Genomic DNA, 14,100 nt, shown 5'->3' with positions numbered 1-14,100 from the left:
TCAGAGTCTTACGATTTTCATAATTATGAATCAATCCTTGAATATGATCATCTATGAATGACTTAACAAAAATACACAAAGCCAACTCACCAAACCCTGAACCACCGGAACCATTTGAAGGCATAGGTTCCTTCTCGGCTCAGTCTCTGCTGGGAGCCCCCTGGAATTCAATGAGGATAACAGTGTGTTATGAAAAAAGGCAACAGGTTCTGTAGCACTAGTGCCACTGTGTCTTGCTTATCCATAAATAATGTCTAAATGAAATGTGGCAAGTAAATCTAAATTAGTAATTTTAAATGCATGAAAGTAGGGAGAATTCCACAATTTAAAGAGACCCTGCCGAAACTGGTTTGGCTCAGTAGATAGAGCGTCGGCCTGCGGACTCAAGGGTCCCAGGTTCGATTCCGGTCAAGGGCATGTACCTTGGTTGCGGGCACATCCCCAGTAGCGGGTGTGCAAGAGGCAGCTGATCGATGTTTCTAACTCTCTATCCCTCTCTCTTCCTCTCTGTAAAAAATCAATAAAATATATTTAAAAAAATAATAAAAATAATAAAAATAAAGAGACCCTGAAGTGATTACTTTTCCTGTGATCATACACACACATACACATATGAAACCCTGATTGACTAATTTTTTGTTGTTATTGTTCAATTGAGGTTTCTATTGTCTTAGCCCAATCATCTCAGGGTCACATGGGACAAATCTGTAGACCATAGAGTCAGGAGTATTGACTTGTTACAACAAGGGGATGACACAGCAGAGGAATGGTGGGATGGCTCACCAAACAAAGGAAAAAGTAGCATTTTTATCATGGAGTCTGGGTGAAATTGAAATGAAGCAGGGTTTTGATAGGCTCAGAGCCAAGTAGGGCTCAAGATCAGGTCTGGACTGCAAATTACACCCAGGGTCCTGTTGCCTTGGAAATTATAGTTACGATAGATGTGGACTGTCCTGTTTAGAAACCTCTTATCTGATACTCTGCTCTGGGTTGGCATTCGAGGCAGCTTCTCTGTGTCAAAGTGACTTGGATCCCCCAAATAAGAGTGGGATGTGCTTATTGGTATAGTTTCAAACAATAACGTTTCTGGTTGTCGATGATTCTGTAGAACAAATTTTCTCAATGAGTAAAAAGGCAGTGCTTACTCAACGAAGGAGATTATCAGAACAATTTACAATGGCTTTATCTCTGTTAGCCCAGTCTGATGAAGAGTAAAAAACTGATTCCTCAGGAAAGCTAATTTCTTCTTTCTTACTATATCTTGATATATATATATTGATTTTAGAGAGACGAGAGAGAGATCCGCTGCCTCCTGCATGTGCTTGGACTGGGAATGGAACCTGAAACCTGGGTATGTGCCCTGAGGGGAATCGAACCTGCCACATTTTGGTGTATGGGACAATGCTTCAACCAACCGAGCCACGCCAGCCAGGGCTGTCGATATGTTTTTTGCAAAAAGTAGGGTACAGGTTGGGAGCAGGGCCTCGGTTCTGCGGCGGTGTGCGGCTGCGAGGTGCCGATGAACTCGTGTTGGCCCTCAAAGTCCCCGCGTAGCCGCTGCCGCCTTCTCCTGCCCTCGCCATGTTCCTCACCCAGTCCGAGTACGACAGGGGTGTGAATACTTTTTCTCCTGAAGGAAGATTATTTCAAGTGGAATATGCTATTGAGGCTATAAAGCTTGGTTCTACAGCCATTGGTATCCAGACATCAGAGGGGGTGTGCCTAGCTGTGGAGAAGAGAATTACCTCCCCACTCATGGAGCCGAGCAGCATTGAGAAAATTGTAGAGATTGATGCTCACATAGGTTGTGCCATGAGTGGGCTAATTGCTGATGCTAAGACTTTAATTGATAAAGCCAGAGTGGAGACACAGAACCATTGGTTCACCTACAATGAGACGATGACGGTGGAGAGTGTGACCCAGGCTGTGTCCAATCTGGCTCTGCAGTTTGGAGAGGAAGATGCAGATCCCGGTGCCATGTCTCGTCCCTTTGGAGTAGCACTGTTATTTGGAGGAGTTGATGAGAAAGGACCTCAGCTGTTTCATATGGACCCATCTGGGACCTTTGTACAGTGTGATGCTCGAGCAATTGGCTCTGCTTCAGAGGGTGCCCAGAGTTCCTTGCAAGAAGTTTACCACAAGTCTATGACTCTGAAAGAAGCCATCAAGTCCTCACTCATCATCCTCAAACAAGTAATGGAGGAGAAGCTGAATGCAACTAACATAGAGCTAGCCACCGTGCAGCCTGGCCAGAATTTCCACATGTTCACAAAGGAGGAACTTGAAGAGGTCATCAAGGACATTTAAGGAATGTGATCCTCAGAGCTTCTCTGGGACAATTTCAGTTCTCCTGGTTGCCCTTAACTTTTATTTCCAACTTCTAGTCCTTGGAAAATCTGCAGCGTATGTGCTTTTTTTAATGATGTCTGTACATAAAGGCAGTTCCAAAATAAAGAAAAACTTAAAATATTTGTTAATAGAAAAAAAAAAGTAGGGTACAGTATTTCATTATACTCATTATAGTTACTATAAGCACTCTGAAACTGACAGGCTCAGAAAAAATCCAGCAAAACCAGAATATGGCATAGGACCAAATGAAGGTGGTTGCTATCATCAAATAGATAAAAATTTCAGCCTACCTGTTGAGCTGAGTAATAATAGTGTCAATTAAGATTGTTGCCACAAGAATGATTTGACTCTTCCGTGTTTATGAAATGATTACACTGTAATTGTGGCTACTCTTCAAGATTCACATATGTTATTTATGTAGGGAGCAGTTTATCAATAGTGTCAACGATAACCACTCTACGCAATGTTATTTCCAAGGATTTTCATCTTCAGTAATGCATTCTGTCTGCCGGAGAAGTAACTCAGTAACATCCACCCTGGACAGAGACTAGGAAAGGTGTGTGGACATCAAGTTGGGGGAATTTTTAGACTAGGATTCCTCCACCCTTCCTGCTGTGGTGACTAAAACAGGTGGGGAGGCAACGTCAAGATATTACTGCCTTATTTTTTTCTTTTATCATTTTATCATTCTTATTGTGGTAAATATGTTGTGGTTATTTGGTAAATAACCAAAATTTGTCACTTTTGGTATACAGTTCAGTGGCATTAAGTTCATTCACATTATTCTGCAACCATCGCCACCATCCATCTCTTCAAACTGAAACTCTGTACCCATAAACAATAGTTCCCCAACCCTTACTCCCCGCAGCGCCTGGCAATCACCATTCTACCTTCTGTCTATATGGAATCTGACTATTCAAGGCATCTCCTAGAAGTGGCTTCATATAGTATTTGTCCATTTGTCCCTGGCTTATTTCCTCAAGCATAATGTCTTCCAGGTTCATCCATGTTGTAGTGTCAGAATTTCTTCTTTTTTAAGGCTGAATAATATTCCACATTTTGTTTATCCATTTTTCCATCAATAGACATTTGGGTTGCTTCTACCTTTTGGCTATTGTGAATAATGCTGCTATGAATATGAGTATGCAAACATCTGTTTGCGTCCCTGCTTTATCTTGTTTTCAGTATAAACCCAGAAGTCAAATTGTTGAATCATATGGATTCTATGTTTAATTTTTGAAGAATCACCTTACCATTTTCCATAGCAACAACACCATTTTACATTCCCAGCTATGCACAAGGGTTCCAATTTCCACATGCTTGCCAACACTTACGATTTTCTGGGTGTACTGTTTCTGGGTATATAACCCTGGGTATGAGGTCGTTTCTTACTGTGGTTTTGATTTGCATTTCCCAAATAATTAGTTATGTTGAACATCTTTTCATGTGTTTATTATACATTTTGTATATCTTCTTGAGAGAAATGTTTATTCAAGTCCTTTGCCCATTTTTGAACTGGATTGTTCTGCCCTGGCTAGGTAGCTCAGTTGGTTAAAGTATCACCCCAATATGCCATGGTTGCAGGTTCAATCTCCAGTCAAGACACATAGAAGAATCAACCAATGAATATATAAATAGGTGGAACAACAAATCGATGTTTCTCTCTCTCTAAAATCAATAAATATAAAATTTTAAAATAAATAAATAAATTGGATTGTTTTTGTTGCCATTGTTGTTATAGGAGTTCCATATATATTCTAGATATAAATCACATGTCAAATATATGATGTTATAATATGTTTCTCCCATTCTGTGCGGTTTAAATTTTTTAAAATTTGTTTATATGTTTTTATTGAGGAAGGAAGAGGGAGAGAGAGATAGAAACATCAATGATGAGAGAGAATCATTGATTGGCTGCCTCCTGCATGCCCCCTACTGGGGATCAAGCCCACAACCCAGGCATATGCCCTTGACCAGAATCGAACCTGGGACCCTTCAGTCCAAACACCGATGCTCTATCCACTGAGCCAAACTGGCTAGGGCTAAAAAAATTTTTATAAGTCACAGAAAGAAACAGATCATGAGTGGATGCTTTAAAAACTTAGCCTGGCCAGTATGGCTCAGTTGGTTGTGTGTTGTCCCATGCACCAAGAGGTCTCCGATTCAATTCCTGGTCAGGGTACATACCTGGGTTTCAGGCTCCATGCAGGAGGCCAATTGATGTTTCTATCACTCTCTTCCTAAAATCAATAAAAACATTTTTTTAAAAAACCTACACAGTGGAGCCATGTTATACATCTTTGAAACTTAGTAAACCCAATTATACATGCAAAAGAGAGAGAGAGAGATTCACTATTTAAATAATGGAGGAGTTCCTGCCCTCCATTCTCTTCAAAAAGCATAGGTTTCAGAGGGTGAGGCCAGAAGACACACCTGCTGGTCCCTGAGGCAGTCTCCATCCAGGGGCCTTTCAAAGTGTGAGTGCTCTGTGCTTAGCTTGATTCCAGTGTTTGGAACCCAGCTGTCCAATGTGGTAAGTCACATGTGGCTGTTTAAATTAATTAAAATAAAATTATCAGGCCCTGGCCAGTGTGGCTCAGTTGGTTGGAGCATTGCCCGTTACACGAAGAGGTGACGGGTTTGATCCCCAATCAGAGCGTGTGAGAGTTGGTAGATTGATGTCTCTCTGTCTTTCTCGCCCTCTATCTACCCCCCTTCCTCTCTCTAAAAATAGATAGATAGATAGATAGATAGATAGATAGATAGATAGATAGATAGATAAAATGATCAGTACTGCAGTCTCTGTAGCCACATTTCAAGCACTCAATAGCCACCGTATAGATATAGGACATTTCTATCATCACAGAAAGTTCTAGTGAACTGCGCTGGTTTAGAAATATACATTTTGGGGGTTACCTCATGGGCCCCTACCATAAGCCAAGTACAGAACTAAAGAAACAAGAAGCACTTCCGCTGCTGGAGGGAAAGTGGGCTAAGAGTGAGACCTGGTATGTGGATCCTCAGAGGGATGGTCTCAGTAGACAAGCAAAGCCGAGTTTGATTATACTCACTCAGGGACTTGGCTGTGATCTACCTTATAGATCTGGAGGACTGTTTCTCAGTGGAGAGTTGGAACCCTAGGATAGAGGTTTACCAAGTGTGACAGTTGGACTAAAGGATGCTTACTTTGAAAAGCAGAATCCTGGGCCTCACACCAGGCCTGCTGAGCCAGAACCTCCGGGATGGGTGCCCAGGCATCTGCATTGTTCATTAAGTCCTTGATGGATTCTCTTGTTGACTGACCTTGGAGAACACTGTTAAGAAACGGAGCTGGGAAGTTGAAGAAATTGTATGCAGTAATGATGAAAAACAGCAGGTTATATGCACCAACATAGCCTTTTTCGTGTCCCCAGCTCACTGCTTTTTGTGCTCTTACTGGCTTCTAAGAAGAGAGAGTGCATTTGCATGCATGCTGCACCATCTGCCCTCCTTGTGGGCCCTGCAGTACCTCATTCTTTAAAGCTCAAACTAGAAACCATAATCTCTTCCAGGAAGCCTCCCCAGCTGCCCATAGAATTATTCCCTCCTCTATGCTACTTCACGTTTTACTTTGTTGATTAAAATGTTAGTAATAATTATTAACATATTAGTAACAGTAATAATTAGGTATGGAGCTCTCCGTATGGTATTCCAGGCTTTGTGCCAAGTGCTCCACCTGGATAAATCCATTTAACCCTTGCAAATAACCCTATGAAACAGACACTATTGATGTCCCCATTTTACAGATGGGGAAACTGAGGCACAGAAGTAAAGTCACTTGCACAACTAGAAGAACAAGAGCAGGAAACAAACTCAGACAGGTCTTACATGAAGCCCTTGAGAGCATGTCTCAGTCATCTACAGGGGCCTGGTATGACTGGCATATAGTAGGTGACAAGTATTGTTTGCTAAATAATTGAATTTTAATGGAACACTGATAGAGAACCCTTAATCTCCTTATCCCACCTTTTAACTGAGGATATGTTCATTCTAAAATGACTAAGGGTGAAGGGTACAGGAGAGAGAGAAAGACGTAGGAAGATAGGGTGTATGCTTTCACAGCTCACCCTCCTTCTTCTCTCCCAATAGCTGCTTTAGCAATTTCTCCCTTCCATTATCCAAGTTACCTGCCAGTGCTGAGATGCCTTAAGATCTCATTTGATATAAGCCCCAGGCTGTCTCATGTATATTACAACAAATGCATCTTATCCTCCCATATCACTTCTTAAGATCAGGCTGTAACTTTAGGCTCTGAGAGGAGCCCTATAGCTTTTCCAGCTTGACACCCCCATCTCTCTGCTTTAGTTGTTTGGGTATGTTTTCACTTTCTTGTTGCACATCAAATAATTGACTTGTTTTTCAGAAGGCCTGCAAAGAAAACTTAGAGTGGGAGCCAGACTCATTATGTCCATCTGTTAAATTGGCTTTCCACCTATTGAGGGCTGTGTGCCACTCCACAATTATTACCGTCCCTACTGTGCCCTTGGTATGAATTTTTATTTCCTCCAGTGACCTTTATCACCCTCGCAAAGCCAGACACCATGACCTCGATGCCTCCCTAGAAAGCAAGCACAGCAGCGTTCTCATTGTCTGGGGCTGTTGCTCCCTCCCCCTGTTCTCTGGAACGGGATCAAATGTCAGGGGAAGGAGTTACATTTACAGCTCCTTAAATTCCCTCTTCAACTTTCTATAACATAAGCTTTGCCTCCTCATGTGTTCAGAGAGGACGCTCATCAGGGCATATGGCCACAAAGGTCTGCCGCTGTTTCCCGAAGACCAGAGTGGCGCATGTGTTGGTTTCAGGAGGAATGTGAGAAGATTGTGTGTGGTAAAGAGACATGGTACCAAGTAATGTCGAGTCACATAGTGAGACAGCCACTCTCTGTTCAACCACCCTTTTATTCACTTTAGAAGACGGTCTCTGATGAATTCTACTGTCTAACATATCTCCAATGCCTGCTAACCTGCATTCTGAACAAAGCCAGAGTGGGCCTCCAGCAGGCCACAGGATCTGGCCAAAATGTAATATTATTCTGTGTCCTTTGTATATATTTTCAAAATGATCTTTTTCTCATGGTAAGGGATGCCTGATTTACATTTACTATAGCAATAAAGTTTCCTTTGAAAATAAATTTGGTGGGGGAAAAAAACTGTGTCAGTTTAAAGAAAAAGTGTGGAGTAAATAATAGTCCAGATGATAAACTCAAATGACAAAAATGGGAAGCCTGAAGCTTGCGACACACAGTGGTGGCAGTTAAGGAGTCCTGGTAAGGGACCAGACTGGCCTAGGTTTGTATTTTGGCTCTGCCACTTGGTAGCTCTGTGACCCAGTTATTTCAATTGTTTGGGTAGGGGGGGGATAAACCCCCCGCTCTTCCCCGCCCCCACACACAGAGTAGTTGTGTGGATTAAAAGAGGTGAAGCACCAAGCTCAGCATCTAACTCATAAAAGCATCCCACTCAATGGGTGCTACTGACGTGACTGTTGCCCCATCTACCTCCAGACTACATTCTGGTGTCTTGGTAAACACTCAGAAGGCCACCATGTGAGGGTCCATCCCAGTCCATGCAAGCAACCCAGACAAGGATGTTCCCAGATCAGTCCCACACTGTGTAGGACTGATTCTCTGTGCCTGCACCTTCCCATCTTCACTTCATCTCTTCCACCCCCATCTACTCGACCTTCCCAGTGTGGTCATCCAGTCAGAGACTCTCCCAGCTTTTTTTAAATTTTATTTTTAAAAAATAGTTGGCATAAGATATTATAGTAGTGTTAACATAAAAAATCATCGAAACCTGTAAAGATTTTTTGTGAGTTTACTTGAGCCAAACTGTCAACATATGCCAGGAAGCAGAACTTCAACATATTGAGATAATGCTTCGGAGAATGGGGAGTTCATTCCTTGTTTTTATAAATTTACCATCAAAAGGAAAATACATAAGTGGTTACATAAAATCCATTGGTGATAGATTAAGGAGGTGGGATAAAGCAAAGTGGGGAAACCTCTGGGATAGGGTAAAAAGTGAAATGATGGACATATGCTTCTTTTACAGAGATGGATACAGGATAGTTTAACATAATTAAAGTTGACGATTAACTTGATAACAATAACAATGAGGGACTGTCCTGGAGCCATTTGTTGTGCCCCGAGTAGTCCAGAAAAAAGGGAAGTTACAAGTTACCCAGACATTTCACAGATATGTTATCTTAGAGGCAAAAAGACAATGGGCTCAGTAAAGATCTAAGTTGATCTTTGTCAGGGAAAATACTGGCCTAGAACCATGGTCAGCAAACTGCGGCTCGCGAGCCACATGCAGCTCTTTGGCCCCTTGAGTGTGGCTCTTCCACAAAATACCACGGCCTGGGCGAGTCTATTTTGAAGAAGTGGCGTTAGAAGAAGTTTACGTTTAAAAAAATTTGGCTCTCAAAAAAAATTTCAATCGTTGTACTGTGGATATTTGGCTCTGTTGACTAAAGAGTTTGCCAACCGCTGGCCTAGGACATGACTACCCACTATAACCTGTTTGTAGTTAAATATTTAATTTTCAGACCATCTTTTGTGGTTATTTTAGATCTCTGAGTTTGCAATACTGCCATGCAGGCCTCCCCTGAGCTTGTTAGGTTAGCATGTGGCCCCTTTTGTCACAGAAGTTTCAGTTGTACAACACAATGATTCAACATTTATATACCTTACGTTGTGACCACCATGATAAGTCTAGTACCCACCTGTCATGGTACAAAGTGATTACATCATTGACTATATTCCCTATGTGTACATTATATCCCCATGACTTATCCTATCTAATACAGAGGGAATACGCTAATTGACTGTCACACCCTCACAAAGATGGTGGTGCCCACAGCCAATAAGGCGGGAATATGGTAATTGACTGCAACACCTTGAAAGATGGCGGCGTCCACAGACACAAGATGGCGGCACCCAGTCCCCTTAACCCCGCCGGGGTGGCAGGCATGCGGCAGGGCCGGGCCTGCCCCCGCCCCCAGGCGGGCCCAGCCGCACCATGTGCCTGCCTCCAGAGTCTCCCCAGTCCTCTCAGCTCCCCAGCCGCCCAGGGCTGGCCCGAGGCACAGGCAAGCCTCGGGATGTCGGCTTCCCAGCCGCCCAGGGCCGCCTGAGGCTCAGATAACCAGGGCTGGTCGAGGCTTACGCTGCCAGCAGTGGCAGCAGCAGAGGTGTGATGGGGGCTTCGCATTCCCCTGATGGCCGGGTCGCCTCCCGCCCCTGAGGGCTCCCGGATTGTGAGAGGGGGCAGGCCAGGCTGAAGGACCCCCCTCCAGTGCATGAATTTTCATGCACCGGGCATCTAGTTTATTTTTTAATTGGAAGTTTGTACCTCTTATTCCCTTTCACCTTTTTCACCCCTCCCCTCTAGCAACCATCAGTTTGTTCTCTGTATCTATGAGTCTGTTTTGGTTTTGTTTCTTTGTTTTGTTTGGTTAGATTGGGCTCCCCAGGTCTTGACCCTCCCTCTTGAGTGCTGACAGTCTGATCTTTTCATTCATTTCGTTCATTGTTGTGACAAATACGAAGTGCCTGTTGGGGTGGGGGGATGGGGAGAGAGCACTGAGAGTGGAAGCCAGGCTGCCTCTCTCAGAGCACTTGCACTTCCAAAGCACAGAGATGGGCAATAATAAACAAGACACATAGACACGGGACAATTTGGGATAGTCTGTGTCTGAGCTCCTCCTGAAAGGACACTAGTTTACAATATGAGAGCGAAAGCAAGAAGGCAGAGCAAGGCGGCTCCGACTCAGAAGGAACATGCAGCTCAGGTAACTGAAATTTTTGCCACTCTGCACGCATCTGAAAATGACCTCAAAAGCGCTGCAAGTATTGATTCAGGGATTACAAATAAATTCAAGGGAGTAGATGAATTCACAAATACAGTATAATGAAGATCCACCGTAAATCAGTGTGATGCAATAGTGAGGAGGAAGGGGGTCAATTTTCAATTGGAAATCTCTCAGAGGAGGAGGTAACATCTCAGTTGAGTCTTAAATGATGAGAAGTAGCCAGCCATGTGAGGTTTAGGGAGCACAACATGCCAGGGCATAAAAGCAACAAGAATACAGAATTTGAAGAGGAAACAAGCTTGGCAGGTTGAGGCATCAGAAAGGAGGTCAGAGCAGCTGAATTGTACAGAGAAGCCAGTGATGGGGAGAAAGGCAGAAGATGAAGTGGGAGAAGGGAAGTTGTGGGTGGGTTGATCCTGAAGGTCCACACAGATCCTGGCCCATCATCTATATAAAAGTCAGATCTTCCTCTAGGTAAGGGGCTCCCTTCAAGCCACCCCCATGGTCCTACCTTAGCTTGTACCTATTTGGGCCCTCCCAGGTAGTCCTGACTATTTCCCCCAGCAACCCAGACCCTGTTCTCTCTCTAAGTTGGGCTTGCTAACAAGTAGTTCTTCCTGATGTGTAACCTAAATCTGTTGTCTTCACTCAAGTAATAACATAAGGAAGTTACCATCGCAATCATGTCCTTTAACATATTATCACTTTCTGAGGACAAGCAATATGCTAAGAGTATTCAGGAAAAGGCTCATAGAGGTTAAGTAACTTGTCAAAAGTCACACAGCTGCTGAAACCAGTTTGGCTCAGTGGATAGAGCGACGGTCTGCGGACTGAAAGGTCCCAGGTTCGATTCTGGTCAAGGGCATGTACATTGGTTGCGGGCACATCCCCAGTAGGAGGTAGCTGGTCGATGTTTCTCTCTCATTGATGTTTCTAGCTCTCTGTCCCTCTCCCTTCCGCTCTGTAAAAAATCAATAAAATATATTTTTTAAAAGTCACACAGCTGTCCCTAACCGGTTTGGCTCAGTGGGTAGAGCATCAGCCTGTGGACTCAAGGGTCCCAGGTTAGATTCTAGTGAAGAGCATGTACCTTGGTTGAGGGCACATACCCAGTAGGGGGTGTGCAAGAGGCAGCTGATCGATGTTTCTCTCTCATCGATGTTTCTAACTCTCTATCCCTCTCCCTTCCTCTCTGTAAAAAGTCAATAAATATATATATATATATATATATATATATATATATATATATATATGTATATATATATATATATATATATGCACACAGCTGTATACTACAGGAGGATTCAGACACAGGTCTATCTAATTCCAAGATGGACTCTTTCTATTGTGTTCTTCTCTCCCCGCCCTTCCCCACCCCACCCCGGCTCTTCTCAAACATACAGACTCTCAGCAGGACTCTTTATGGATGGTCACAATAACCTGATTCACCTATATAAAAAACAACTGGGTAATTTATCTACTTAAGTTCCCCATACGTTGCCCTGTACAGGGTGAATCAGTAGCCAGTCTCTAGGGCTTATTATTATTTCTGAGGTCTGTAATCAGCAAGAGTGGATTCATTGTACAACCAAAGGCACGTTAATACTGTTTAAATCTTGAATATGGTAGATGTGAAATAACATTTGTTAAATGCATGACTAAGCAGGAAGGATGACGTTCTGCTAGTTTGAGTGGGCAAATGTCCTAGCAGTTGTCATGCGATATCCATGCCCCGGTGTTTGTCATGCTGTGTCCTTGTCACGAGTGTCTGCCATACAGAGTCCCTGTCCTGGCATTTGTTCTTTTGGCTATCCCACATCCACTCCCTCTTTCTAATAACACATCGGTTCCTGGTTGGGGAAATACCTCTGTGGGTAATCTTTCTCTTGCTGGGACCGGCCTCCAGGAGTGCCTTTCCAACTCCACATCAGCTGGGGAGAAGAATGTGACAAGAGCTTGGCCAATGGGCAGCTCCCCCTGGATTCAGAGCCTTGAGAGGAGGCGAGAGGGATATTAGTGTGCTGTTCAGACTCTGTGTGATATTGTGATTTATAAGAAATATAATCATTCAGATCACTAAATATATTTCTCACAAATTTTGGGTCTTGATCCACAATTTCTGGCTCACAGTTCAGAAAACTTTGAAATGTTCTAAGTATTGAGAGTGATGAAGGTGTACTAGTATTCTGTTATGCAAATGAGGTGACTTTCCAAAGCACATGGGACGGGGCTGGCTGCCAGGAGAACCAACCTTGTAGTTAGAAGGTTGGAACTTTCAGCCCCATCCCCCTTTCTCCAGGGAGAAGAGAGTGGCTGGAGACGGAAGCAGCAGCCAATGGCCAGTGATTGAATCAATCATGACTATGCATGCAGCCTCCATGCATATTGTTGTGATCAGTTAATGTAGCCTTCTTCAACCAAGAAATCTTGTATCCTTTCCCCCTTTTTCTCCTCTTTTTATATCTTGGTTTCTGACTTTTCTCTTGTTTTATGCTTTTCAGTATTATTGTCTCTAGAGTTCTATTAAAAAATGCTTTCAATCCTCTTTGGAAGTTGATAGGAGTTGGAATCAGTGACATTTTAGAACACTCAGCCATCCTGATGGAATCGGTGATATTTTTAAACCAGAGATTTGTTTTTAACCCAACTGATCAGAAAACACCTTATTTGTTAAAGTAAAGTTTTCGAAGACATTCTTTACAGGTGCTGACTCGGACAGTTTCTGAGTGTATCCTATGCAAGACACACCAGCAATGTTAGGATTCTATGTGTGAGGATGTGGAGAATGAACAGTGGCCTTGCAGTCTGACAGGCCTCAGTTGAAGTCATTCATTCTCTCTGAACTTCTGATTTCCCCCTTTGACAATGGAGATAATACACAAAGACTTCCAAGGCTGTTGTAACATTAAAGGTAGATCAACTTTGAAGTTCCATTAAAGATAATAACCAAATAATCCAGTAATTCCAAAAGAATTGAAAGCAAGGACTCAAGGTACTTGTATATCAATGCTCACAGCAACATTATTATTATTGTTTTTAAAAATATATATATATATATATTTTTAAAAAATATATTTTATTGATTTTTTACAGAGAGGAAGAGAGAGGGATAGAGAGTTAGAAACATCAATGAGAGAGAAACAACGATCAGCTGCCTCTTGCACACCCCCTACTGGGGATGTGCCCGCAACCAAGGTACATGCCCTTGACCAGAATCGAACCCGGGACCCTTGAGTCCACAGGCCGACGCTCTATCCACTGAGCCAAACCGGCTTCGGCTTTAAAATATATTTTATTGATGATTTTTTACAGAGAGGAAGGGAGAGGGATAGAGAGCTAGAAACATCAATGAGAGAGAAACATCGATCAGCTGCCTCCTGCATACTCCCTACTGGGGATGTGCCCGCAACCAATGTACATGCCCTTGACCGGAATCGAACCCGGGACCCTTCAGTCCGCAGACCGACGCTCTATCCACTGAGCCAAACTGGTTTTGGTGACAGCAACATTATTTATAACTAGAGGCCCAGCACACAAAATCGTGCAGGTAGGGTCCCCAGGGCCTAGCCTCCTCGATCAGGGCCATCTTCTGCCCGTTCGCCAGTCCCCAGGCTGAACGCCACCTCTGCCGCCGGGCTGTCAGGCCATTGGGATCACCAGCTCATCCCCAGCTGTTTGGGGGCTCAGGCCTGCGGGAAAGCAGGTGCTGGCGAACTCACATCCATGTGCGTGCATTGGGCCAGCTGCTGATGGAACGCACTGCCCACTCGGGGCCTCTCACACCGCTGCCACTGCCACTGCTGCTGAGGCTTGAAGCGCTGATGGAAGCTGCGGGGTGCGCCCGTGACCTACCTGCCCTGGCATGAGCGGCCCTGAGCAGGCAGCGCATTCCATCA

The 14,100-nt window shown here is 43.7% G+C and overlaps 1 protein-coding gene across 1 annotated transcript; it reads left to right on the top strand.

The window, feature by feature from the left end:
- Window positions 1–1,475: 1,475 nt before the first annotated feature.
- On the top strand, window positions 1,476–2,445 carry LOC307093470 (proteasome subunit alpha type-5-like). The gene has a single exon (XM_079761633.1). The coding sequence runs from the start codon at window positions 1,582–1,584 to the stop codon at window positions 2,305–2,307; it is 726 nt and encodes a 241-aa protein (XP_079617759.1). The 5' UTR covers window positions 1,476–1,581; the 3' UTR covers window positions 2,308–2,445.
- Window positions 2,446–14,100: the final 11,655 nt, after the last annotated feature.

The sequence above is a fragment of the Cnephaeus nilssonii genome (genome assembly GCF_951640355.1).
Source record: "Cnephaeus nilssonii genome assembly, chromosome: 2".
Lineage (NCBI taxonomy): Eukaryota > Metazoa > Chordata > Mammalia > Chiroptera > Vespertilionidae > Cnephaeus > Cnephaeus nilssonii.
The sequence above is the reverse complement of the archived record's forward strand: the minus strand, read 5'-3'. Positions and strand labels throughout refer to the sequence as shown.

Bases quoted from the DNA above. Each gene is read 5' to 3' on its own strand.
- LOC307093470 (XM_079761633.1), top strand. From the start codon at position 1,582: ATGTTCCTCACCCAGTCCGAGTACGACAGGGGTGTGAATACTTTTTCT.